Raw genomic sequence first — 25,280 nt, 5'->3', positions numbered from 1 at the left:
CACATCATCCACCATCAGACGAGGGGGAAGAATGATAGGCAAGGATCTCCAGACGCTGCTTCTGGTGCCGCAGCCCCTGCCGTTCCCCCAACACCGCACAGGCGGCAGGCACAGGCCCAGGTAACCTTTCCCCTGCAGGTTCCCACAGGAACAGGAAACCAACATAGGAGGCGAGGGGGACCATCCCTTTTTGTCTGTAGGTTTCCTGATCCTGGGGGTAGATCCCCTCTCTCAGTGGGTGCTGTCGTGGCGATAATAAAAAAAACATATAATACTGGTGGATAAAACAAGACTGAGCACAAAACCTTCACAGTTGTCTACACATCATAGGGGAGATCTCATGACACCTTCTCTCCATCTACCTGATGATCCTGAGGAACATTGGGATCTCCTTGTTTACAGTCCTGAGGAAGAGGACGGGGACATCTCTCTGGTGTTGCCCTCTTACTGGATAGATCTGGAGGAAACACATACAGGGACTGAATTCATTCTTTACATACAGATAATTATAGGCCGTGTGTATTTAGTCCTGTTACCTGGTGATGTGAGGGGCTGGGGAACCTCCATCATGACTTCCTTGTAGAGATCTTTGTGTCCTTCTAGATACTCCCACTCCTCCATGGAGAAATAGACAGCGACATCCTGACACCTTATAGGAACCTGACACATACAATTATACCGTCATCCCCCTGATCCCTTCATAGTGTTACTGTATAATGTCCCAGCATTCCCATCAGTGTCACCTCTCCAGTCAGCAGCTCAATCATCTTGTAGATGAGTTCTAGGATCTTCTGGTCATTGAGGTCTTCATGGATCAGGGGGTGAGGTGGAGGCCCCGTGATTGGGCTCAGGAGTGTTCCCCATCCCTCAGACACAGGGTCCTGACAGCGCTCACTAGAGGTCTTCTTCACTACTGTGTAATCCTGGTTATGGAGAGACACATTAATAAATCTCACTACAGACATTTCCAGAGTCCTCACCTCTCCAGTTCTGTCCATCTGTTATTCCCATAGATAAGAATGATGTAATGTGACGTCATCAGAATCTCTCACCTCTCCAGTAAGCCGGAAGAGGATCTCTAGGGTGAGGTCTAATATCCTCTTCGCCATCTTGTCTCTGTCTATATTCATCTGTGATGGGTAAATCAGGAAAATTCTCTTATATAGAAGATCTTCACTGAGAGGATCTGATATTGTAGAGACCTGAATGAGAAGATGAGCCGATGTAACATCATAAAAATCCTGTGCTTTCGTGCGGTAGCCGCACACGTCAAATCCCGCATGCAGATGCATCCGCACACAATGCACATCCCTGCGTACTCAATGTTAAAGATAGGTACGCAGGACGCATGCAGAGTAGGCGGAGATTCAAGGAAGAAGAAGGGAGGAAGTACACTGCAATCCGCAGCTCTCCCGACCACAAATGTTAAACCAGCCTGAGACATCTCCTCCATGCTCCCAATCACTGGCGATGTTACTCACTGCTTCAGCAACTGATTGGCTGTAGGAATCACAAGTTTGTTAGGACTGAGCAGGAAATACAGAGACTGGCGGGGACCCAAGCAGCAATGGTATTTTTTTTAATTATTTTACAACATACCGCCTTCCTCCCTGACATCTACTAATAAAACCTATGTATTTAGGCCACAGACAACAAGCAGTTTCTTCCTCGGAGTCGGCAGCTGAATACGTTCCTCATAGACTCATCTTCCATAACGCTAATTCTCGTCTCATTTACCGACACTGGAATCGGCATTAGCAATACTGCAGGAGATATTCATTACACGGGACAGGAGAAATAACTACTTCATGATGAGGACGACATCTTCATCTTCTACTACGGCTCAGATTTGTCCAGAGTCGGTCACTGACTCCATCCCCACCGGCCTCTATATGGAGGTTTCCCGTCTTCCCCGCACTGTAATCTTCTATCACGTTAGATCTCAGCTCGGAGTCACACACAGAAGTTTGAGGCTTTTAGAAAATATTTTTTTTAAGAACAACAAGACAGGAGATATATGAGGCCAATGTCTCCATGTACAGGGTTTCTTTCTCGGGATATGATGTTTTGGGGGGCATTTTCCCATGGGCTTCCATATGTTACATGAAAAAACATTACACTGTGTGGGGACCCCGTACTATGGGGGTAATACTTGTTTCCTCGGTTCCCGTCTTTCATAGTTGGGTCGTTTGTATCTATCAACAGAAAAGGAACAAAACCATTGTGATTCTTATAAGGAGACAACACAAACCCCCTAAATATAACATCTTATAACAACCCCACAATCTGTGACTCTTCAGGGTAAATCGCTCTCTCACCATTGGATTAGAGCTGATACTATGGAGCTAAAGGGACTAAACAGACTTTCTGTCACCTCCATAAAGGGGCACTTTTCCGTGTTTGTCAGAACTGTCCGAGGATTATTAGAGGCGATAGTTTCCCCCCAATTAGAAGGGGCACCTGTGGATATTGGGGTCTTTACCTGCTACAGTCCTGGTGTGGACCCTCCACCTGCAGAGCTGCACTCCTCCACATATACGGCTGCTCTGTGCGCACAGGACCTGTGATGAGGTCATAGGAGGGGAGGAGTCAGGGGTCACATGATCAGGGGCCTCAGTGTATGCAGGACTGGATGAGGGGAAGTTTCTGTGTGGGGTCAGGAGGGGTTTACAGTGTGGATGTAGGAGAGCCGTGTGTGTACGAGGTGTACGGAGCGGAGCCGTGTGTGTACGAGGTGTACGGAGCGGAGCCGTGTGTGTACGAGGTGTACGGAGCGGAGCCATGTGTGTACGAGGTGTACGGAGCGGAGCCGCGTGTGTACGGCGCAGAGTCGTGGGTGTACGAGGTGCATGGAGCAGAGCTGTGTGTACAAGGTGTACGGAGCAAAGCCATGTGTGTGGGGTGTATAGAGCGGAGCCATGTGTGTGTGGGGTGTATAGAGCGGAACCGTGTGGTTACAAGGTGTATGTACCAGAACCGTATGAGTACGAGGTGTATGTACCAGAACCGTATGAGTACGAGGTGTATGTAGCAGAACCGTGTGAGTACGAGGTTTATGGAGCAGAGCCGTGTGTGTATGAGGTGTATGTAGTCGGAGCCATATGGTTACAAGGTGTATGTAGCAGAGCCGTGTGGTTACTAGGTGTATGCAGTGGAGCAGTGTGTGTACGGAGCTGAGCTTTGTTCCATGTTTTGTTCGTTTAATAAGTTGATTTTGTATAAAACAGTGATTTGATCCATCTGAATATCACATGTTTTGTTGCCCAATATTTCCTCTCTATTTTTCCCATCGGTGTATTATCGTCTTGTGTCTTTTTCCTTCTCCCTAATATTATACTCTGCTCCGCACAGGGCGTCTTGCTAAAGATTATGGACTACAAAGCCCAGGAACAGTCTTGGCTCGGACACGTAAATCCAGTTTCCAATAGCAAACCACCAACAACTGGCGGCTCTGGGGCTCAGAATATGAAGGATTTTAACGTTTTGATAGAACATTCTACTCTTTATACGAACCAAAACCTGGAGGAACAAAGCTTTCCTGGAAATGATCTTCCCCAACAATGAATCCTGAGAGGATTGCGGATACGTGTGAGACCTTCTCGTATTGAGGACCAGGAGTTCATCAATAATTGGGAAACATTTGCAATAACAGCTCAAAGAAAATCATGGAACTTTCATTAAGTTTTATAGCAAGACCCTATTAAATATTGAACACCAACTGGATGAAGCATTTACAGTGACATGTAAAAGTTTGGGCACCCCTGGTCAAATTAGATATTGTGAACAATTAAGCAAGTTGAAGATGGAAAGATCTCTAAATCTCTAAAAGGCCTGAAGATAAAGTTAAAGAGTTGTATTTTAGGCAAAAAAATACATTATATATTGTCATTTTTTTACATTTTAAAAATTACAAAAAGGAATATAGGCCAATGCCTATAGGCTGTGGGCACCCTTGAAGATTAGTCTGCTCAGATAACTTTGATCTAGGTTTCAGACCTTAATTAGCCTGTTAGGGTTATGGCTTGTTAACTATCAGGCTGCCGTCACACATTCAGTATTTGGTCAGTATTTTACATCAGTATTTGTAAGCCAAAACCAGGAGTGGGTGATAAATGCAGAAGTGGTGCATATGTTTCTATTATACTTTTCCTCTAATTGTTCCCCTGGTTTTGGCTTACAAATACTGATGTAAAATACTGACCAAATACTGCTAGTGTGACGGCAGCCTCATTGTTAGGATTAGGAAAGGCCAGGTGATGCAAATTTCCCAGCCTTATAAAACCCAGCCTCCTCTAACCTTGTGCCAAAAAACAGCAGCCTTGGGTTCTTCAAAGCAGCTGCCTAAAAATTAAAATGGTGGAGGCTCACAAAGCAGGAGAAGGCTGTTAGAAGATAGGCAAAGTTGCAATTTCCTCAGTTTGAAATGTAATTAAGAAATGGCATTTAACAGGAACAATGGAGGTCAAGGTACGGTCTGGAAGACCAAGCAAAATTTCAGTGAGAGCTGTTTGTAGGATTGCTAGAAAAGCAAATCTTAACCTCGCTTGACTGTAAAAGACGTCCAGAAAGATTTAGCAGACTCTGATGTTGTGGTATGTGTTCTACTGTTCAAAGACACCTGCACAAATAAAGCCTTCATGGAAGAGTCATCAGAAAAAAACCTCTCATGCGTCCTCACCATAAAACTTAGCATCAGATGTATGCAAAAGAACATCTAAACAAGCCTGATGCATTTTGTATACAAATTCTGTTATCCGATAAGGTTAAAATAGAACTATTTGGCCTCAATGATCAAAGGTATGTGTGCGGAAAAAGGTCACAGAATTTCAGGAAAAGAACATCTACCCAACCATACATGGGGGTGGATAAATCATACTTTGGGTTGTGTTGCAGCTAATAGCACGATGAACATTTCCTGAGTAGACGGAAGAATAGATTCAATGAAATTTCAACAAATTATTGATGCAAACATAACACCAAATGTAAAAAAGCTAAAGGTGAAAAGAGGATGGCTTCCACAAATGGATAATGATCCTAAACACACGTCACAATCCACAATAGACGACCTCAAAAGGCACAAGCTGAAGGTTATACAATGGCCCTCACAGCCCCCTGATGTGAACATCATTGAAAATCTGTGGCTAGACCTCAAAATAGCAGAGGATGCAAGACGACCCAGGAATCTCACAGAACTGGAAACGTTTTCCAAGGAAGAATGGATGAAAATACCAAAAAAAAGAGACTCTTGTCTGGCAACAAAATGCATTTACAACTTGTGCTACTTGCAAAACCATTCAGGGTGCCTAAACGTTTGCATCAGCCTATTTATATATATATACACTACCATTCCAAAGTTTAGGGTCACTTAGAAATTTCCTTATTTTTGAAAGAAAAGCACAGTTTTTTCCAATGAAGCTAACATTAAATGTTTCAGAGATACACTCTATATATTGTTAATGTGGTAAATGACTATTCTAGCTGCAAACGTCTGGTTTGTAATGCAATATCTTCATAGGTGTATAGAGGCCCATTTCCAACAAACATCACTGCAGTGTTCTTATGATACTTTGTGTTTGCTAACTGTGTAAGAAGGATAACAGATGGTTAGAATACCCTTGAAAACCCTTGACCCTTGTGCAAGTATGTTAGTACAGCTGAAAACAGTTTGGCTGATTAGAGAACCTACAAACCTGACCTTCCTTTGAGCTAGTTCAAAATCTGGAGCATTACATTTGTCGGTTCCATTAAACTCTCAAAATAGCCAGAAAAAAAAGAACTTTCATGTGAAACTCGACAGTCTATTCTTGTTCTTAGAAATGAAGGCTATTCCATGCGATAAATTGCCAAGAAACTGAAGAATTCCTACAACGGTGTGTACTACTCCCTTCAGAGGAGAGCACAAACAGGCTCTAACCAGAGTAGAAAGAGAAGTGGGATTCCCTGCTGCACAACTGAGCAACAAGACAAGTACAATAGAGTCTGTAGTTTGAGAAATCGACGCCTCACAGGTCCTCAACTGGCAGCTTCATTAAATAGTACACGCAAAATTCCAGTGTCAACGTCTACAGTGAAGAGGCGACTCCAGGATGCTGGCCTTCAGGGCAAACTGGCAAAGAAAAAGCCACATCTGAGACTGGCTAATAAAAGAAAAGATTAATATGGGTAAAAGAACACAGACATTGGACAGAGGAAGATTGGGAAAAAGTGTTATGGACAGACAAATCCAAGTTTGAGGTGCTTGGATCACATAGAAGAACATTTGTGAGACGCAGAACAACTGAAAAGATGTTGGAAGAGTGCCTGACGCCATCTGTCAAGCATGGTCGAGGTAATATGATGGTCTGGGGTTGCTTTGGTGCTGCTAAAGTGGGAGATTTGAACAAGGTAAAAGTGATTTTGAATAAGGAAGGCTATCACTCCATTTTGCAACGCCATGCCACCCCCTGTGGACAGCGCTTGATTGGACCCAATTTCATCCTACAACAGGACAATGACCCAAAGCACACCTCCAAATTATGCAAGAACTATTTAGGGAAGAAGCCAGCAGCTGGAATTCTATCTGTAATGGAGTGGCCAGCACAGTCACCAGATCTCAACCCCATTGAGCTGTTGTGGGAGCAGCTTGACAGTATGGTGCATAGAAAAGTGCCCATCAAGCCAAACCGACTTGTGGGAGGGACTTCTGGAAGCATGGGGTGAAATTTCTCCAGATTACCATATTAGCTGCTGGAATGCTAAAGGTCTGCAATGCTGTATATGCTGCAAAGGGAGCATTCTTTGACGAAAGCAAAGTTTTAAGGAGAAAATAATTATTTCAAATAAAAATCTTTCTTTTGAACCTTGTCAATGTCTGGACTAGATTTTCAATTCATTTTGCAACTCATTTGATTAATTAAAGTATGAGTTTTCATGGAAAACACAAAATTGTCTGGGTGACCCTAAACTTTGGAACCGTAGTGTATATGCTTTGCCTAAAAAAAAACAAAAGAAATGTGTCATCTGCAACTTTAGGCCTTTTAGAGATAATTTCATCTACAACTTGCTTAACTGTTCTTAATAACAGCAATTTTGACCAGGGGTGCCCAAACTTTTACATGCTACTGTACATCTGCTACATCAGAATTATCAGCAGATGACCTTGAATCCATTAATTCCCAAATGGATAAACATGTGGATACTTGGGCTAAAATCATTCATCAGACTCAAGCTACTAAATTCACACGAGACCCCAAAGACCTGCAGGCGAATAACGTATAACGGAGAAAACAACAAACACATGAAAATATGAGTTCAGAATCATTTTCTTCTGCTACGTCCTAGAGCAAATTTCCGGAAACATCTTTGTCTGTAACAATTTTTAAAAGGAATAATTTATTCAGACCTAAATATAAGCGTCAATTCCATAATAGAGGCCATCAGTCACCTGACAATAAGCGTAACAAGGTCATTAATTTGAGCACTCGTGTATTATCTGAAACTGATTATGATGTCCTTAATAAGGGTCTTAATTTTTTTCCTGACATTAAATTTGGTTTATTTACAAGTATCAAAGATCTGCTGCTTTTTGCATGACCTCTGACCTTTAAAAAACATTTCCATGACCAATACTTACATAAATTGTTTCCAACAGAATCAGAAGTGGAAGCTCTAAAGATCTTGGAAGAATTAGCTCATGATCATAAAACAGAGGAAGGAAGGAAGATTCCATCTAGTATTGCCCCAAGGTCAAAAAACGTCCACCTCCATCTACCTGTCCTAGTGTGGATTTACTCCTTCAGTTGGTCAGTGCAGACTTTGAGAAAATTCCTCATACAATTAAAAAAGACAATTTAAGCAGAGATGAATGCAACAGTCTAAATAACCTAAAAATATTAGACAATGTTGTTTTTAAACCCGCGAACAAAGGCGGCGCCATAGTGATATTGCCAAAAACTCTGTATGAGTCTGAGGCATTCCGCCATCTAAAAATAAGGATTGTTATAGAAGCTGACATATAATCCCCCGCTATCATAGTCAGCACAATTTTGTCAGATGATAAAGGTAGCCAAAGATAAAGGAATCATTACAAAAGAATTGGCATTGGCCCTACACTATGAGAAACCAACGTATCCAGTATATAAAACAAATAGGCTAAATAGCCACAGCCAGCTCAGCGACAGCCACAGGTGCACGGAACCTCGTCCTTCCAGAAAAGGAAAGATGGGCGATCCAGCTCCTTAAAATTGTAATCTTTATCCATTTTAAAATCCATGTAATTGGCAAAATCCTCAGATGATGTGGACGCACACAGAGGGGAGGAAGTCCAGAGACGCGTTTCGTTCTATAGATAGATCTTTGTCACAACTAAACTGTGTTCAACAGCATGAGGTCCATATAGTGCATGCGGACCAATCAAATAGGCCACTAGTGTCGGATGACTTAATGGTAAGGTCCTGCAAGGTCTATACGAACGCATAGTTTTAAATTACAAACTGATACATTGTATCGACATGCTGTGACCAAAAGTGTTAAAAACATTCATCTTGGATTAAAATAATGCATTGAAATAAAAACAATAAACCATTAATAATGAAACATGATCTCGTTTCATCTGTTCAACCCCTTCATGGCCTTTGGATTTTCCGTTTTTCCGTGTTCGCTTTTTGCTCCCCTCCTTCCCAGAGCCATAACTTTTTTATTTTTCCATCAATATGGCCATGTAGGGGTTATTTTTTGCGGGACCAGTTGTACTTTTGAACAACATCATTGGTTTTACCATGTAGTGTACTAGAAAATGGGAAAAAAATTCCAAGTGCTGTGAAATTGCAAAAAAAGTGCAATCCCACACTTATTTTTTGTTTGTTTTTTTGCTAGGTTCGCTAAATGCTAAAACTGATATTATGATTCTCCAGGTCATTACGAGTTCATAGACACCTAACATGTGTAGGTTCTCTTTTATCTAAGTGGTGAAAAAAATTCCAAACTGTGCTAAAAAAAAAAATTGCGCCTTTTTCCGATACCCGTAGCGTCTCCATTTTTCGTGATCTGGGGTCAGGTGGGGGCTTATTTTTTGCGTGCCGAGCTGGCATTGTTATTGATACCACTTTTGTGCGTATAAGTTCTTTTGATCGCCCGTTATTGCATTTTAAGGACCTCTATGGTTACTATGCAGAAGCATCGCTAACCCCCGATCATGTGACGAGGTCAGCGATGTGCTCATTTCCGGCCCGATGGCCAGAAGCGCCGGTTAAATGCCGCTGTCTGCGTTTGACAGCGGCATTTAACTAGTTAATAGTGGTGAATGAATCGCAATTTCACCCACCGCTATTGCGGGCTCATGTCAGTTGTTCAAAACAGCTGACATGTCCCTGCTTTGATGCGCGCTCACCGCAGGAGCCCGCATCAAAGTGTGCGGTTCTGACCTCGGACATACTGTCCCGTCCGAGGTCAGAAAGGGGTTAAGCCAGTAGGAAATCTAGTTTCTAAATTATAAATCTAAAAAGCCTCGCGCGTAAGAAGACGTCTTTTTACATCTCCTCCTCGTCAAGGATTTTTAACCTGCTCTAAACCCGTGACTTTTAAGGAAGATGCTTTACTGGACTCTGGCCAAATATGTTTCTAGAGCCGTAGTAGAAGAAGAAGATGTCGTCCTCATCATGAAGTAGTTATTTCTCCTGTCACGTGTAATGAATATCTCCTGCAGTATTGCTAATGTCGGTTCCAGTGTCGGTAAATGAGATGAGAATTAGCATCGCATCAGGGGGAGCAGTAATGTCAATATGGGGGCAGGCTTTGCAGTGTTGAGAATCTCTCCCCCATGTGCTCACGCACCTATCCACTCTCTCTTTCCCCATGTGCTGACTTCTCCCGTCTGTGCTCTCTTCTTTAACCTGTCTACCCTATGTGCTCTCCCCCTTGTCTGCTGTCTCTCTCCTTCCTGTGCTGTGTTCTCCCCTCATGTGCTGTCCCATTTGAGCTGTCTCCCCCTGTGTTCTGTGTCTCTCACCCCTGTGCGCTTTCTCTCTCCCCTGTCGGCTGTGTTGTCTTCTCATGTCATCTCTTCCTTGACCTTTGTACCCGATGTGCTCTCCCAGCGCTGTTGTTGCCTAATGGCATCCTGTAATAATCTAATGACTTTTTCTTCAGAGGACTCATGTGCTTGACGCCTACGCTTATATGCATTGTTTTTGTCCAAGGATGCTGTTGCTCTTCAAGCGTCTCATTTGCCCGTTGTTGTCTTCGACATTGTGCCTTTGCTGCTTCCCTTTCATTGTCATTCGCGTACTTTTTAGGAGAAGCCATGTTGACGTTGATATTTGCTTTTTAAAGGGGTTTTCCCATGAACGAAAGCTCATTTAAAAAATTGTCTGTGTCTGACCGTGTACAGAACATACCACAACTCCTGGGCAGGGGAGGAAGCAAAAGACAATACTGACATTACGGCAGGAGATCCCAGAGGATACATTTTGTGAGGTAAAATATTTTTTAAAAACAGTCAGTGAAATATTTTATCTGACAAAAAGAAATCCTCTTTGATCCCCTGCTGTAATGACAGTATTGTCTTTTGCTTCCTCCCCTCCCCAGGAGATGTGGTTTGCCACCAGAAGTTTCCATATTGAGACACCCATCACTTGGGTGTCCCAATTTGGAGGTTGGTGAACTTCCACCGCTTGGAATTCTGGGATCCGGACACATCTGGACGGAACAGGATGTGAAGACATTACAAGGTAAATATATATTAAGATGAGTTGATGATTAACGTATTCAGCTGCCCACTCCGAGGAAGAAACTGCTTGTTGTCTGTGGCCTAAAATATATAGGTTTTATCAGTAGATGTCAGGAAAAAAAACAGAATGTTGTTATCTAAAAAAAAATACCATTGGTGCTTGGGTCCCCGCCAGTTTCTGTATTTTCTCGTCAGTCGTAACGAACTTGTAATTCCTTCAGCTGCCAAAGCACTGAGTAACATAAACAGTGATTGGGAGCATGGAGATATCTTAGTCAGCAATTCAACTTGTATTCCAGTCCATACAAGACTGGAGAATACAACACCTACACATTCTTTCTCCTCATATGTTTCCCTTATTAACTCCAGCAATTGTATTATTACACAGGATTTTATGATGTTACATCGGTTCATCTTCTTCCATTCAGGTCTCTACAACATCGGATCCTCTCAGTGAAGATCTTCTATATAAGAGAATTTTCCTGATTTACCCATCAATGATGAATATGGACAGAGACAAGATGGCGGAGAGGATATTACACCTCACCCTAGAGCTCCTCTTCCGGCTTACTGGAGAGGTGAGAGATTCTGATGACGTCACATTACATCATTCTTATCTATGGGAATAACAGATGGACAGAACTGGAGAGGTGAGGAGTCTGGAATGTCTGTAGTGAGATTTATTAATGTGTCTCTCCATAACCAGGATTACACAGTAGTGAAGAAGACCTCTACTGAGCGCTGTCAGAACCCTGTGTCTGAAGGATGCGGAAGACCCCTGAGTCCAATCATGGGGCCTCCACCTCACACCCTGATACATGAGGACATCAATGACCAGGAGATCCTAGAACTCACCTACAAGATGATTGAGCTGCTGACTGGAGAGGTGACACTACTGGAAATGCTGGGACATTATATAGTAACGCTATGAAGGGATCGGGGGATGACGGTATCATTGTATGTGTCAGGTTCCTATAAGGTGTCAGGATGTCGCTGTCTATTTCTCCATGGAGGAGTGGGAGTTTTTATAAGGACAAAAGATCTGTACAAGGACGTCATGATGGAGATTCCCCAGTACCTCACATCACCAGGTAATAGTCAGGACTAAATACACACGGCCTATAATTATCTGTATGTAAAGAATGAATTCAGTTCCTGTATGTGTTTCCTCCAGATCTATCCAGTAAGAGTACAACACCAGAGAGATGTCCCCGTCCTCTTCTTCCACAGGACTATAAAAAAGAGTATCCCAATGTTCCTCAGGATCATCAGGTAGATGAAGAGAAGGTGTCAGGAGATCTCCCCTATGATGTGTAGACGGTTGTGGAGGTCTTGTGCTCAGTCTTGTTTTATCCCCCAGTATTATATGTTTTATACTTGTGTAATGAGAACGATGGAGATGGCAGGATTAGAGCTGATCATAGATGTGATTTCTCCATCTGTTTGTGACTTTTACAATATTTGTTTCAGGGTGAAGATCTAACCCATATTAATACTACAGAGACATATGTGAGGGGTGATGAGCGGTGTAAAGAGGAGATTCCTACATATGACTACCCAGGTGAGTAGTGACCACTAAATGCAGAGAAGTCACAGATTCTTCTCAGTCACCGGCTGTGGCTGCTTTATCGGTGGTGTAGTCCAGCTGTATTACCATGATCACCATTTTGCCACCCAAAACTGCACAAATGACTTTGGGCATTGAAAGCCCTTTTCTATGAACTTACAACATGGAGGATCCACCTACCCTTTAGGATTAGGAGACGCCGACATTACCTGCCCAGATCTGTAAACTACAAAGCCAAATGACTGTGAACATAGAATGTGCTGACAAGTTACAAAATCACTTTATATTTTGATGGGTCTGTAATAGAAAGCGGAGGGTAATGATGCTGTTGGCTTCCTAGAACCCTGATATCTTATTAGGTGAATCTACCTTCTCTCCCTTCTGTGCTGCTGAATGTGCTCATATGGTCCCGACATAACCAGGTCCAGGCTTCCTGTGCAAACTTTGCTTTTATGATCGACAACATTAAATTTGCTAAGTGTGAGGCCAAATGTGAATTTCTGTACAATAACAGCAGAGTTTATCTTTATCCTGACTTTTCATTTCCTTTTTACACTGACTAACTTCAGACAGATACATAAAAACTATTACTCCTATGCCATGATATACCTTTAAGCTGTAATATACAGGTGCATCTCTCAAAATTAGAATATTTTTAAAAAGCTAATTTATTTCAGTTCTTCAGTACAAAAAGTGAAACTCATACATTATATAGAGTCATTATTGAGTGATCTATTTCAAGTGTTTATTTTTGTTAATGTTGATGATTATGGCTTACAGCCAATGAAAACCCAAAAGTCAGCATGGATGCAGTAATTGATGCCAAAGTAGACCTGACCAAGTATTGAGTGCATTTACTGAACATACATTTCAGTAGGCTAGCATTTCAGATTTTAAAATCATTTTTTCAAGCTGGTGTTATAAAGTATTCTAATTTACTGGGATAATGACTTTTGGGTTTTTATTGGCTGTAAGCCATAATCATCAACATTAACAGAAATAAACACTTGAAATAGATCACTCTGTTTGTAATGACTATATATAATATTTGAGTTTCACTTTTTGTATTGAAGAACTGAAATAAATTAACTTTTTGATGCTATTCTAATTTTGTGAGATGCACTTGTACATTGAATCACGCCTGCAGGAGATGTGTTGGCATGGCTTGAGCCCTGGTATCATGGATTCACTCCATGTCCTAAATTACATAATGTTTTCAATCCTAAGAAATTCACATTACTGCTCAATCTCTCATGAAATGTGGGCGCTAATACGTTCTTTTCTCTTCTGGTCAGGACTCATAGTAGCTCCAATGTTCCACCATAAATGAGTGTTAGTTTAGTGTTGAAGCTCTCCCCTCAAACATATGTTGTTGTTAGAGATGCAACATACAATAAAAAAATGTATTTTTTTTCCAGATTGATCCTTAATATAGTTTGATTGCGCTGGGATCGGCCTGCCTCACTTATGTGAGTCTACAAGTCCCTGGTATCTTTAAAAAAGGGTCTCCATTTCTTCTGCCAAATGCCCGAGATCTAAATTTAAGACACCTCAGCTCTTCACTATTATAAAAAGTTCTCTTTGAATGTCCAATATTTCCTCTTGAATATCCTCTGACAGAAAATATTGGCCCTTGCAATAGTTTAGATTACGAAGAGCCACCGAGCCCCATACTCTAATTACCCCAGAGAGGTTTTACCACTAGTTACTTATTTTTATTGAAGAAGACTGTTGAGTTTGATTATTTCAGTAGATCTTTTGATGTTTATACTCAGATTTTGACTACAGAAGTGAGTGTCCAAAATAATCTGAATTAACAACTTCCTGCAGCCAGTGTTGTGTTCCTAATCAGGGCCCATTTTTCAAATCTGACGTGTGTCACTTTATGTGGTGGTAACTTTGAAATTCTTCACAAAGGATAATAGGAAACAACTGGACCTTACAAATTATTTTCAAAATTCTCTTGAATCTTCTGGTTGCCATGTCTTCTCCACTACCAGCGCTGCCTGCTGAATGAATTAGGCTGGTTTCACACTTGTTTGATCTGCATGCGTTTTTGAAAAAACGCATGTGGTGAAAAAACGCATGTAATCGCGGCAAAACGCTGCGTTTTTTAGACGCATGCGTTTTTTTTTTGTTTTTTTTTTCCCATGAAAAAATCAACTAGAAAATCCACTAATAGTAGAATTAGCTAGGGTTAGGGTTAGGGTTAGGGGTAGCTTTTTATTAGAAGAATGTCCTGGTCACCCTAACCCTACCCCTAACCCCTAAACGTAACTGAAATACGTGGCACTGAAATACGTGGCACTGAAATACGTGGCACTGAAATACGTGGCACTGAAATACGTGATACGTGGCACTGAAATACGTGGCACTGAAATACATGGTACGTAGCACTGAATACGTGGTACGTGGCACTTAAATACGTGGCACTTAAATACGTGGCACTGAAATACGTGGCACTTAAATACGTGGCACTGAAATACGTGGCACTTAAATACATGGCACTGAAATACGTGGCACTGAAATACGTGGTACGTAGCACTGAATACGTGGTACGTGGCACTGAAATACGTGGCACTGAAATACGTGGCACTGAAATACGTGGCACTGAAATAAGTGATACGTGGCACTTAAATACGTGGCACTTAAATACGTGGCACTATGACTGTCAGAAAATGTTCATTAAACGGTTAGGGGTGAGGTTAGGGGTTAGGGTTTGGATCCCTTTATCACCTTGGTGGTGGGAGGCTTTTCAGTCTGTTTTCTGGGTTTTTTCTATAAAAACGCATGCGTTTTTAACGCAAACAAACGCATGTGCTTAAAAACGCATGCGTTTACATAGACAGCAATGCATTTTTTTGCCGCGAAAAAACGCATGCGTTTTTTCGCGGCAAAAAAAACGCGCAAAAAATACTACAGGTTGCATTTTTGAAAATGAACGCATGCAGAAAAAAAACGCATGCGTTTGGAAACGCGACCAAACGCATACCAAAAAAACGCATGCGTTTTCAATGTTAAATATAGAGGAAAAAACGCATGCGTTTTTTGTGCAAAAAACGCTGCACACAAAAACGCAAGTGTGAAACCAGCCTAAGGCGGCTCCTGGTGACAGAAGCAGATGTTGCAGGAGCAGATACCAGGGGAGATGGGACACGCTATGTGCACAAGACCTATTGTGACAAAAGTGCAGAAAACTAGAGCAATGGAAATCCCCATAAAGTGACACCATTTTGGAAATTATAACCCAGAATTAATTAAACTTTAGAAGTAGGGAATATTTTGACTCCACAGCCACATTCTGGATATTAGCATGCAGTGGATGCTGGAGAGTGAAAATTGCCCTTTTTTCATTTTATTACCTGACCCATAGTGCCCAGATTGTGCTCTAAGAGATGCGCACATTGTAAATTAAGTGGGTTCTTCTCACAATAGTAATCCCAAATACATTGATTCTAAATGTGGTTTGGGCACACCGCAAGGCCCAGAAGCGAGGGGGAGATTTGACTTTGGAAGAGCAGGTACTGCTGGACTGGTTGATGGAAGCCATGTTGCTTTTCAAGAGTCTTTGAACCACTAATATTGTAGAAACCTCTGTTTTTCCATTGAAAGAAGATGGACCTGAGTGGTGATTTATTTTTTTGTGAGATGCGTAGAAGTTTTTATTGGTATTATTTTTGCCTACATAACATTGTTTGGTGGCTTTTTATTCCATATATATGGGATGGAGGCAGAAGGAACAAACAGTTCATTCTATGAGGCTTTCTATTAGACTGAGAACTGTCATTGTATTGGTGAATAATTCAATATTTTTGCATAACTTGCTATTTTTACTGACAGTTTAAGTAGAAATGTTCAAAAACATAAAATTAAAGAATAATTTATAAAAAAATAATAATTGGTTTTATTCTTAGCAGATATCCCGAAACAGCTGTCTGTGGATGGATACCATGTTTTGGCATAGGTGGTTTTCCCTTATTGGATGCTGCCCTTCCCGTGGTTGTTCCTTCCCAGTGAAAGACCTGGCTATTCATTGCTTGCGTTGAGAAACACGTGATGGTGTCTCCGCGGTTTTTCTATATGCATTTGCATAGTTCCCATAAGGGATGGGGGCAGTGTTCTGGTTCACTGCGTTGAGAAACACGTGATGGTGTCTCCGCGGCTTTTCTACATGCATTTGCATATTTCTCATAAGGGATGGGGGCAAGGATCACTGCGTTGAGAAACACGTGATGGTGTCTCCGTGGTGTTGGATGTTTTGATCTCCCCGAGGTCATTCATCCTTATGTTCATAGCCTTTTCACTAGGCACTGCTCCTAATAGCCAGTTTCCTACTCCACACTGATGAGGGGCAAATAGCCCGAAACAGCTGTCTGTGGATGGATACCATGTTTTGGCATAGGTGGTTTTCCTTTATTGGATGCTGCCCTTCCCGTGGTTGTTCCTTCCCAGGGAAAGACCTGGCTATTTATTGCTTGCGTTGAGAAACAAGTGATGGTGTCTCCGCGGCTTTTCTACATGCATTTGCATATTTCCCATAAGGGATGGGGGCAGTGTTCTGGATCACTGCATTGAGAAACACGTGATGGTGTCTCCGTGGTGTTGGATGTTTTGATCTCCCCGAGGTCATTCATCCTTATGTTCATAGCCTTTTCACTAGGCACTGCTCCTAATAGCCAGTTTCCTACTCCACACTGATGAGGGGCAAATACCCCGAAACAGCTGTCTGTGGATGGTGTTGTGAATTCCGCTCTTGGGCTCCCTCCGGTGGTTGTAAGTGGCACTTTTGTGAGTTCTGCTCTTGGGCTCCCTCCGGTGGTTTTAAGTGGTACTGCTGCTCCCTGGATTTAGTAGTCAGCAGCTGCTTCCACTGATTGTCTTTCTGGCTCGGCTATTTAGCCTGGTTCTATCCTTCAGCCTGTGCCAGTTGTCAATGGTTCCTGGTTGGATTCACATCTCTGCTTGGATTTCCCTGATATTCTGACCAGTTCAGCAAAGATAAGTCCTTGCTTTGTTCTTTTGCAGTCCACTTGTTGTGGACTTAATCTTTCTGCACTTTCTATGTTTTTTCTAGTCCAGCTTGTCAGTATGGATTTATTCAGTTAAGCTGGAAGCTCTGGGAAGCAGATTTACCCTCCACACCTTTAGTCAGGTGTGGAGATTTTTGTAAACTCTGTGGTGGATTTTTCTAGTTTTTAATACTGACCGCACAGTATTCTTTCCTGTTCTATTTATCTAGCTAGACTGGCCTCCTTTGCTACATCCTGGTTTCATTCTGCGTATGTCATTTCCCTCTCCACTCACAGTCAATATTTGTGGGGGCTGTCCTATCCTTTGGGGATTTTCTCTGAGGCAAGATAGCTTTCCTGTTTCTATCTTTAGGGGTAGTTTGTCCTCCGGCTGTGACGAGGTGTCTAGGGAGTGACAGGAACATCCCACGGCTACTTCTAGTGTTGTGTTTAGCTCAGGAACTGCGGTCAGTACAGGTACCACCTCCTCCAGAGCACGTCCCATGTTGCTCCTAAACCACCAGATCATAACAGGATGGATACCATGTTTTGGCATAGGTGGTTTTCCTTTATTGGATGCTGCCCTTCCCGTGGTTGTTCCTTCCCGGTGAAAGACCTGGCTATTCATTGCTTGCGTTGAGAAACACGTGATGGTGTCTCCGCGGCTTTTCTACATGCATTTTCATGAGATACTATCCCGTCACTGGGAATTAAGTGCTAGGTCACCTCGACGGGATAGTGTGTCATATGGGATTAAGAGGTTAATTATTGGTTATTGATTTATTCTTATTACACTCATTTCTGTACTGAGCCTTGTGGAAAGTTTCGCTGACATTACATGTGCTATTTCTGTATATTTAGCTCAGGGTAAATGATGACACCATGTAGAGAGAACACGTGCTCTGTGGGACACATATAACACATGACCCACAGGAAGGGAGGTCGCTTGGCTTTCTTCGAACACTTCGCTCACACTTCACACAGACATCAGATGGACAGCTGATATGTGCGTTAAACACGTGTTTCTTTCTTCAACCATGCTCTGGACAGAGACAGATTCCATTTACCATTCAGGGTCCTAGGAAAAATGGGGAACAAACTTTGATATGGACAAATGGACAATTTCTTTTTGTAACTATTTCACATATTTTATGTTTTGCTGCAATGATGCTTTTTGGTGGACAATCCAATAAATAACTAAATTTTTTATAAGAAAACTCAGGACATTTTCTTTAGAGTATCGCATCTGGTAAAGAGTTTTGAATAAATAAATGTACGAAATAAATATTTTTAACATGACCTGAAGTAAACTTTATACCTCCGATCACAACTGAGCGCTCACGCTGTCTTTTGACAGTGTGGGAAGCACGGCTCTCTGGCCAGCAGGGATAATTTCACCACCGATCAGGAGCGGTGTTTGCCGCGCTGTCATGTGCATGACACCCGGTGTTTGTGAAGTCCGTGTTCGGTGTCCGTGCCTGAACAGTAGGTGTTCTGTACCGATGCCGAATTTTACTGTTGGGGTTCACCCATCTCTACTGATGATGGTTCCGGTGATGAATACAGCACCACAACCATAATCATTACATGAATACCTCACCAGAACCATCAATAGTACATGAATACAGAACCAGAACAACTATCACTGCATTAAGAGGTCACCGCAATCGCCATCAGTATAGGAATATGAGACCAGAATCTGAATCCATAGAGGAATATGGCACCAAAACCACCATCAGTTTAGTTGCAAACTGTATTTGTTGCATGATGGGGTCTGTTTAGCTCCATTGGATTATCCACCAAATGCTGTGCTGCATACCTATTGAAACCAAATGGCCCCCATTACAGTTAATATTAGCTTCCATGATTGTCCTTGGGTTTGACACTTAATATATAGAATGTCAGGGATAAATATTGCTATTTTTCCCTGTAAATGGTCAGCAAGCAATGAATGATTTCATATCTATATAAACATACTCCCTATTGAGCCTCCCCCTCTAAAGTACAAAACTTTTTACTTTAGGGGCTATTTTTTGGTGAAAAAGGTAACAATTCTAGCAAAAGTGGTCGTCGAAGCTTGTTACATGGGGGATGAGGATTCATGTGGGCGGGGGCATCGGCTTCAACTGCCTAGGGCACCAAAATACCTTGTTCCAGCCCCATGTACAGTAGGATCATCATACTGTGCATTCGGAGAGTTCTCTGTAGAAATTTACTTTGGGGGTATTTTAAAGTATTTGAGGGCCAACTTAGTTGGCATCTCACTTTATAGGAGCAAGTAAAGGGGAATCTAGGGCTTTAATAGGAGGAAAATTACTCTGTAAGTGCTGTAAAGTGAAATCTGCTCTTTTGGGCCCCATGATTTCTGTGTGCACCCCTGATTATCATCTTTTCATCTCTTTATTACTCACGTGTTTTGTTACCTGCTATGACCTTTCCTTGTGATTGGCCATGTTTGATCATGTGCATTGCAGGATATCTGTTGTGAATCTGCTTTTGGGCTCCTTCTGGTGGTGGCTAGTGGTACTGGTGACTCGGGTGTGTTTTCTTTCTCAGTTCACCTGTTTTCATCAGTAGTGGGGAGTTCCTATTTAATCCTGCTCTTCAGTCATTGCCTTGCCGGCCATCAATGTAACCAGAGCCTTTCTGTTGCATGTTCCTGCTCCTAGACTACTTATCAGCTAAGTTGGACTCTTAGTCCTAAGTTTGTTTGCATTTTTGTTCCAGTTTACAGATATGTCATTCTCTGTAGCTGGAAGCTCTTGTGGGCTGAAATTACCACTCCGGTGTCATGAGTTGACACATGAGTCTTAAAGTAATTTCAGGATGGTATTTTAAAAGGGTTTTCAGCTGACCATGCAGTTCCCTTTTGCATCTTTCTACTATCTAGTAAGCGGACCTCGCTTTGCTGAACCTACCTTCATACTGCGTATGTCTTTTCCTCTGAACTCACCGTCAATATATGGGGGGCTTCTGTCTCCTTTTCGGGGGAATTTCCCTAGAGGTAAGCCAGGTCTGTTTTTTCCTCTACTAGGGTTAGTTAGTTCTCCGGCTGGCGAGAGACGTCTAGGGATAAAACTTAGGCACGCCCCCCGGCCACTATTAGTTGTGTGGTAGGTTTAGCTCACGGTCAGCTCGAGATTCCATCACCCAAGAGCTCGTCCGTTATTTATGTGTCCTGACGTTCCCCTGCCATTGGGAACCATGACAGATATCATATAAGATGCTGACCAATTCACAATTGTGTGCAATGAATAAAGACAGCAGTCGGAAACGTGTTTGCGTGTAACAGACGGTTACCAGACTTGTGACCTTTTAAATATTTTTTCAATAGTGTTTTATGAAGATTTGGATGATGGAATTTCTGTACCTACCTTTTTCCTGTGGCACCACATGTTTCCTCTGCCTGGATCTTCCATATGTGGCTGAGCTGACCAGTTTCTCCTACTTTGTCGCTAGATTGGAGTTACTTCTGCGAGGATCTTCCTGAATCAACTCCAATCTGGACAGATGAGTACTGAGGTGACAAGAATGGAGTTGTTGGAAGCAGTGGCGCACCGCCAATGGCACAATCCTTGCAGCTGCTATGGGGTCTGTGAGACCGAGGGGGCCCACCCAACATCGTAGGTTGAAGTGTATCGGCATCCTGGATGCCAATACAGTTGAAAGCAATGATGAAATAGGGAAGCCGTCAGCTCCCTCCTCCATCATTCTCCCTTTGTAGATGGGTCATTTAATTGTGCCGCTGTGCCGAGAAGTGAAGAGTTTCAGAGCATTGTATTAAGGACTATGTGTGGACTATTATACTATATGGAAGGCAATGTGGTGGCCATTATACTATATGGTGGACTATGTGAGGCGATTATACTGTTTGAAGGGTTATGTGGGGGCTATTGTACTGTTTGCAAGGCCATTATACTTTTTTTTAGCACTTTGTGTGGGCCATTATACTGTGTTCAGGGCTATGTAGAGCCCAATATACTGTTTGAAAGGCTATTATAATGAATGCGAATAATTAAATTGTGAAGGTTTGTGTGGGGTCCACCATACTGTGTGGAGGGCTGGGTAGGAGCCTTTATGCTGTTTGGAAGGCTGTGTAGAGTCCATCATATTGTTTTAAGGGCTAGCGGGGGCCATTACACTATGGTTGTGTTGGGGCTATTATTCAGTCTGGGGGCCATTATAATGTATGCAGGGCTATGTGGGGGTCATATTTGGACATTTGGGGTATCATACAGTGTTGGGGTCACCATACTTTTCTGGGGGAGTTGAGGTGGGGGGAACAGGAGGGTCGTCATACTGTATATGTCATGGAATTCAATGTGAGGGTATCATACCATGCTTGGATGGGCAGTTTTTGTTGGCATCATTCTTTATGCAGTGCCTTGCGAAAGTATTCGGCCCCCTGGAACTTTTCAACCTTTCCCCACATATCATGCTTCAAACATAAACATACCAAATGTAAATTTTTGGTGAAGAATCAACAACAAGTGGAGCACAATTGTGAAGTTGAATGAAATTAATTTTTTTTTTACATTTTTGTGGAAATTCAAAAACTGAAAAGTGGGGCGTGCAATATTATTCGTCCCCTTTAACTTAATACTTTGTTGCGCCACCTTTTGCTGCGATTACAGCTGCAAGTCACTTGGGGTATGTCTCTATCAGTTTTGTACATCGAGAGACTGAAATTCTTGCCCATTCTTCCTTGGCAAACAGCTCAAGCTCAGTGAGGTTTGATGGAGATTGTTTGTGAACAGCAGTTTTCAGCTCTTTCCACAGATTCTCGATTGGATTGAGGTCTGGACTTTGACTTGGCCATTCTAACACCTGGATATGTTTATTTGTGAACCATTCCATTGTAGATATTGCTTTATGTTTGGGATCATTGTCTTGTTGGAAGACAAATCTCCGTCCCGGTCTCAGGTCGTTTGCAGACTCCAACAGGTTTTCTTCAAGAATGGTCCTGTATTTGGCTCCATCCATCTTCCTATCAATTTTAGCCATCTTCCCTGTCCCTGCTGAAGAAAAGCAGGCCCAAACCATGATGCTGCCACCACCATGTTTGACAGTGGGGATGGTGTGTTCAGGGTGATGAGCTGTGTTGCCTTTACGCCAAACATATCTTTGTTATTGTTGCCAAAAAGTTTGATTTTGGTTTCATCTGACCAGAGCACCTTCTTCCACATGTTTAGTGTGTCTCCCAGCTGGCCTGTTGCAAACTTTAAACAACACTTTTTATGGATATCTTTGAGAAATGGCTTTCTTCCTGCCACTCTTCCATAAAGGCCAGATTTGTGCAGTGTATGACTGATTGTTGTCCTATGGGCATACTGTCCCACCTCAGCTGTAGATCTCTGCAGTTCATCCAGAGTGATCATGCGCCTCTTGGCTGCACATCTGATTAGTCTTCTCCTTGTTTGAGGTGAAAGTTTAGAGGGACGGCCGGGTCTTGGTAGATTTGCAGTGGTATGATACTCCTTCCATTTCAATATGATCGCTTGCACAGTGCTCCTTGGGATGTTTAAAGTTTTGGAAATCATTTTGTATCCAAATCCGGCTTTAAACTTCTCCACAACAGTATCACGGACCTGCCTGTTGTGCTCCTTGGTCTTCCTGATGCTCTCTGCATTTCAAGCAGAACCCTGAGACTATCACAGAGCAGGTGCATTTACAGTATAAGGAGACTTGAGTACACACTGGTGGATGATATTTATCATCATTAAGCATTTAGGACAACATTGAATCATTCAGAGATCCACAATGAACTTCTGGAGTCAGTTTGCTGCACTGAAAGTAAAGGAGCCGAATAATATTACACGACCCACTTTTCAGTTTTTGAATTTGGACAAAAATGTAAAATAACCAATAAATTTCATTCAAGTTCACAATTGTGTTCAACTTGTTGATTCTTCACCAAAAATTTACATTTGGTATCTTTATGTTTGAAGCATGATATGTGGGAAAAGGTTAAAAAGTTCAAGGGGGCCAAATACTTTTGCAAGGCACTGTAGGTGCAATTAATGTGTGTCAATAGGAGGAAAATTAATTTGTAAGGGCTGCAAAGTTGTGAGATATGCTCTTCTGTGACCGCACCAAATATTTTTTTTGGGGGGGGATTCCATTTAGACACAAAATGAGAGACACCTGTGCTAAAAGCCTTCAGAGAAGGCTAGCCTATGGGAGAAAACAAAAGCTGCAAACAGGTATGTTGCACACCCAGTCAAACGTCTGCAAAGTTACATAAGATACACTCAAGAAACCATAAATAGGTATATAGCTTTTGCGCTATTATGCCGGTCTCAGGAACATGTAGGTGAGTGTGCTAAATTGTAAAAAAAACGTTATGTATACTGTACATCAAAAGCACAATAGGTATATATGTAAAAGAAAACCAATAAAAACACAATAAGCGGTAGCTTGTGTGCACTGTACACCGAATAGCAAGCTTTGGGGTAGTGACAAACCAGGCTGCAAATAGGTGATTTATAAAAATTAAAGTGTGGAGATCAACCTAATCTGCCCAGCCTGCCATCGTTGCGTATGTGCCAGTAAGCATTCAGCTACACATTAAAAACCACAACAAACAGAGGAAACACTATACAGTAATGAAGTATGTAATTAACCCATTCCACACTATGCAGTCCAGCAAAGTTCTTAGTTACATCCACTTGAAAGGAGAGCCGCACTCGGCGGTGTACGGAGGTCCTTGGCGAAATAAAGAAGCAAGTAAAGCTGCAATATAGCCAACAGGTGGGCCTGGATGGTGGCGTGTCTTATCACAAAAACCAAGGCAATGCGGGCACAGGTACAGCAGCATGTGACGTCACATAGTCCACGGAGCACGAAAGCCGAAGCGATCCACCAGTCCTAGTCTATACACGTTTCGGAAAACTTGATTTCCTTCTTTAGAAGGTGTAACGTTGGTGGGTTTGTACCTTGCTAATCCAGCGTTAATCTGCATGTCTCTGCTTTAACCCTTGGCTCCTCTCCCCCTAACTAGCAGGGATACTGTTGTCTGTTACCTCTATGGATGCTGCTCAGTTCCCTGCTCTGCTGCGTAACGGTACATGTGTTGTGATCTCTTTGCTCTGCTGCATGACCATCCGCATGTGCGGTCCCTGGCTGCCGCTGTGGAAGCTATCCGTGGGTTGCAAGGTCCTCTGCAGCTGGTGCATGACTTTCCATGTGTGTCCAGGCTTGCAGCCGCTGCCAGGTGCCCTAAGCCTCAGTTCCTGTGCTGACCGTGCTGTAATGGTTTCTGTTTGTGCTTAAGGTGCACGTGGCCACACCTTCCCTGCTTTTATTAGGGTTAGTGTGTGCACCTGAGTTGCCTTCCCCAGCCTATTGTTGAGGGGCAGCTCCTATATAAACTCCCTCTTTCCTGTTGGGGTTGCCAGAGCTTCACATTAAGTTTCTGAGTCTTGCCATGTGTGTTGGGTGTTCAGCTCCTCTTCTGCCTGCATTCAATTCTGGGAAAGCTGACACCTGTTCTTCTGCCTACTCTGGGGGCTGAGTACCCAGATTCATTTCTGTTTGTGTCTTGTTTTTCCGCCTGCTCTGGGGGGCTGAGTACCCAGATCCGCCTTTTCTAGAGGCTGCAAATCCAGGCCTGTTTCTGTTGTGTTTTGTTTCCCGCCTCCCTGAGGGCTGCATTCTCAGGTCCAAACCCTTGATCCTGTTTCCATTCCTGTACCTGACCCTGTCTGAACTGTGTCCTCTGTGTTATGTTCCTGAAGTCCCTCTGTGTCTGGAACCCTGTACCCAGTGACTGTGAACTAACCTGGGTTCATCTTTTAAAGATGGAGTCTGGTGTTTTTGCTGAGCGTTTACTATGCTGTGCTCAGCCTCCTATGCGGTGCTAACTCCGTCCGGCCCCAGAACAACCCGACGGTGCTGGCACCATCCCGCTTGAGTTCCTTCCTAGCTCCGATGCCCGGAGCCTGACGGCCGTAATTAGGAACCTGACAACTACTGCCTGGTGCCTGGAGATGGTGTCCGC

At 42.7% G+C, this 25,280-nt stretch overlaps 1 protein-coding gene across 2 annotated transcripts in view; it reads right to left on the bottom strand.

The window, feature by feature from the left end:
- LOC143767931 (uncharacterized) overlaps positions 1 to 2,652 on the bottom strand; it is a 60,687-nt gene extending 58,035 nt beyond the window's left edge. The window contains exons 1-6 of one of the 2 annotated variants that reach the window (XM_077256456.1): positions 2,483 to 2,652; positions 2,119 to 2,195; positions 1,053 to 1,202; positions 744 to 923; positions 537 to 660; positions 363 to 457 (exon numbers count right to left, since the gene is read on the bottom strand). In XM_077256456.1, coding sequence (XP_077112571.1) covers positions 363 to 457; positions 537 to 660; positions 744 to 923; positions 1,053 to 1,202; positions 2,119 to 2,195; positions 2,483 to 2,576 — 720 coding nt within the window. In that variant the 5' untranslated portion in view covers positions 2,577 to 2,652. The remainder of the gene's footprint in view (positions 1 to 362; positions 458 to 536; positions 661 to 743; positions 924 to 1,052; positions 1,203 to 2,118; positions 2,196 to 2,482) is intronic. The other variant, XM_077256457.1, reaches the window with a different exon arrangement.
- Between the last annotated feature and the right edge of the window lie 22,628 nt (positions 2,653 to 25,280).

The sequence above is a fragment of the Ranitomeya variabilis genome, chromosome 4, assembly GCF_051348905.1.
Source record: "Ranitomeya variabilis isolate aRanVar5 chromosome 4, aRanVar5.hap1, whole genome shotgun sequence".
Taxonomy (NCBI): Eukaryota; Metazoa; Chordata; class Amphibia; order Anura; family Dendrobatidae; genus Ranitomeya; species Ranitomeya variabilis.
This window is presented reverse-complemented; position numbering and strand designations above follow the sequence as displayed.